The following is a 3334-nucleotide window of genomic DNA, read 5'->3' as shown; positions in this document are numbered from 1 at the left end:
CACCACTCTGTGTAATATGTCATTTTGAACACTTTATTATGTGTAGCAACATTGATATGAAAGACATTCAAATGATGAATATGTTTTTCTTCATTAAATGCAATCAATTTATGGTTCCCGATTTAAAAAGACAAAAATATAAGTCAATGATTGGTTATAGTATAACATTATTGTAAACAAAACCAATGCCTTTTATTATTTTTGTATGTTAATCCATTTTGGAGAGAACGTGTGTTTTATCTGAATATATGTTTTATGAGTGTTTGTTAACCTTGGTTATTTTGAAGATAAGCTAGGCGATAAAAAGTAAAGATAACTTTTCTTTTTTACAGTAGAATAATTTATAGTGTATGAATTATAATAGTATACATTTACATTGTTAAAGAATTTAAAATGTCCGTGTACGATCTATGGAAATTTTCGGGTATCTATCGTTTTGACAATTGCTAAAGTGTCACCATGGAAAATCATTTTTTTCAAAATACATTTTAGAATTAGAAATTCTCCAGGACAAATATTTGGATTTTTGTTTACTTTTTTCACTTCCAATATAAAAGTGTCGGTTATAATCCACAGACAGAGACTTTGGTTGTTCTATTCCCACCTTTTTGGTATCTAAATATTGCATTAAAATTCCTGTACTACTAAGAATATGTAGGAAATAATTATAACTCTCAGCAATCACAAAACTATCCGACTGTGAAGTTACAATGTCCATTGGTCTAAAAGGGCAATGTTCATTGTTTATCTCTGGATTTCCAGTATAGATATTTAAAACTTTCCCTCCATCATCCAGCACGATGATTCTCCCTAATAAATCGTTAGAGATAACATCTATAACAGCAATGTTACTGTTACTACTGGTAGTTACACGGACTGGTACACTAAATAACGGTCTGTTTTTGTTGTCAACTTCAAAAAGTTTTCTCCAACGCCCTGTTTGGTCCATTATGATCAGTTGTCCTGGTCCTTGAATTGGAAACCAACCCCCTTTCTCGGCTGCCCCTACTATAACCTTCTCATCACGAGTTATGTGAACGGCAAGTGTAGCTAAAGGAGAGACACTGAAATTTGAATTCTGTACTTTTTGTTTATCAGGCTGTATGTACACGAGGTTGGACGATTCAAGAATTGATGCAAGAATTTCCCCATTCGAAAAAGACGACATATCTATCATGTCGAGTTTTACATTCGGCAGTACTTTGAGGGTATCGCCGTCAGGGATTGCCTTTTGTACTTGTCTTGATGTATCGTTATAAACCCAGAAAGATCCGTCGGGACAAGAAACAAGATCATTGACAGCCTCGGTGTCAATTGTAAATTGAGTGACGACATGTAATTTTATGTCTTTTGAAATACTGTTTTCCAGCCTACCATGTTCAATGTTGGATAAGTCTCCCGGACAGAAGATTGGTATATGTTGAAATGAAGTCTTCACGTTGACTTCAAAGGTTGGCTCCAATGATTCTGAGAAAGAGAATACCTCTTGAGCATTTTGTGTTTCCGTTAATCGCACCAGTTCATCCCGTTTTTCTTTCAACGTCCTTTCTTTTCTCTTCGCCTCCCTTTCTTCTTTGGCAACTTGTTCTGTAAATGTTTTGAGACTCTGATCAAGTTCAGTAACAATTTGATTTGTTCGTTGCTTTATCTGTTCAACCAAAACTCTTTCAAAGTTAAAAACTTCTTGTTTAACCTTTTCATATGTAGATTGCTCACATGTCTTTCTTTCCTCTAGCTTGTTCGTCGCTGCAATTAGGAATTTGATTTTCTTTCCGATAGTCTTCTGTTCATTTTTAATACTTTCAATACGATTTTCATATCCTTCGCTAATTTCTAACAAGTCGTGTTTCTTGTGGGTTTTAGCAACACATGTCGCGCACACAAGCTTGCCACAAGAATTGCAAAAAAGACAGGAGTTTTGTCCAGCATGTTTACTACATTTTAGCTTGGTAAAGTCTAGTTTATGTGGTTCAGTACCAGTCGATTTTTGTTTTCGACCAACATCCTTTATATTTACAACGGTATGATCCTGAGCCGATGGCCATTTTGGATGGACTACATCTCGGCATCTTTGACACATGAAGCGTCCACAGTCAATGCACTTCCATTTCAGTTTACGATCATTTTCACAAATCTCACAAGTCAGTGCCGCCTGAATTTCCATTTTAACTGCTTTTTACTGATTGCTCAGTCGACATTTTGTTATTATTGATTAAATTTTGTTAAAGGAAATGTGAGATTTAAATTTCTGTGTAGACATGCAGATATATTAAGTACACAAACTTTCTTTTTTATCAGCGAAAACTGGCTAGTTCTTCAAATTCTTTTTAAAATGAGTACTAGTGTCTCTGGATATTTTCCAGAAAATTGTTTGGAAGAATATTGCATTGAAATTTAAGTAGGTTCGTTACCTAATTTTAAAAGAAGTTAATAAACATTTTATTTATTTGTTTGGACTACATTTCATAAATGAGACCAGTGAACGTTTGATTAGTTTTGTAAAGATTGTATTGATTGGTAAAACGTTTAATTTTATCCACCCTAATAAAAGAATCGATCTTCATTGTCAGCATGTTTATTTTTTTTACTAACTAAACCATTTTCACAAACCTCAAGTCTATTATATGTTAGGTCCAAGTAACATCTTATCCAGTCAGAGCATTTACCATCCAAGATCAGATGTATTCATTAAAACAAACACAGTTCATGTAGAATAATGTAAAGAGAAGGTATGGCTCAACTATCAATCTTTGCATGGTTTCACTCAAGTATCTGACCAATATTATAAAGTGTATTACCTCGAAAGAGAACAGTGTGGCATGCCATAGCTGTGTGCCATCTACTAGTATCTCAAATACAAATGGAACCTTCGAGGAGATCATTTCCACTCATATTGAGCCTCATAGTAAAAAAAAACTTGAGAATAGAACCTGTGGTTTCAGGCGAACGGATATTTTGGTCCTGCATTCTATTGTATGAATCATAAATTAAACCGAAACCGCATCCTTATCAGACTGAGACGGTGCGAGTTATTGTTTAAGAAATGCAGACAACAAGGCCTTGCAGCACGCGGAATAGATTCCTGCAATGGAATCATACCTGTGTAGCCTTCTCTGCAATGCAGTGCTTTATTGTACAACAAAATGCAGTATGCGGTAGTATCTTGCACTAAAACGATGTATTTCCATGCCCTGTCCGCAAAATATCGGAGGCATATCGTTGTACACCTATTCGTCGGTCCGTCCGTCCTACATAAGGCATACGTTTTGTTCAGCTGACTACCCTTCATATTTTTATAAGGAAAATCTATCATATTTTGTAGGATGTTCGTTCA

General features: G+C 34.9%; 1 protein-coding gene across 1 annotated transcript; it reads right to left on the bottom strand.

The window, feature by feature from the left end:
• Nucleotides 1-454: 454 nt before the first annotated feature.
• LOC139507027 (uncharacterized) lies at nucleotides 455-2164 on the bottom strand. Its single transcript, XM_071295613.1, has one exon. The coding sequence runs from the start codon at nucleotides 2162-2164 to the stop codon at nucleotides 455-457; it is 1710 nt and encodes a 569-aa protein (XP_071151714.1).
• Between the last annotated feature and the right edge of the window lie 1170 nt (nucleotides 2165-3334).

This window comes from Mytilus edulis, unplaced genomic scaffold (genome assembly GCF_963676685.1).
Source record: "Mytilus edulis unplaced genomic scaffold, xbMytEdul2.2 SCAFFOLD_2039, whole genome shotgun sequence".
In the NCBI taxonomy this organism is placed as follows: domain Eukaryota; kingdom Metazoa; phylum Mollusca; class Bivalvia; order Mytilida; family Mytilidae; genus Mytilus; species Mytilus edulis.
The sequence above is the reverse complement of the archived record's forward strand: the minus strand, read 5'-3'. Positions and strand labels throughout refer to the sequence as shown.

Excerpts from the sequence above, each read along its gene's own strand:
- LOC139507027 (XM_071295613.1), bottom strand. The coding sequence starts at position 2,164 with ATGGAAATTCAGGCGGCACTGACTTGTGAGATTTGTGAAAATGATCGT.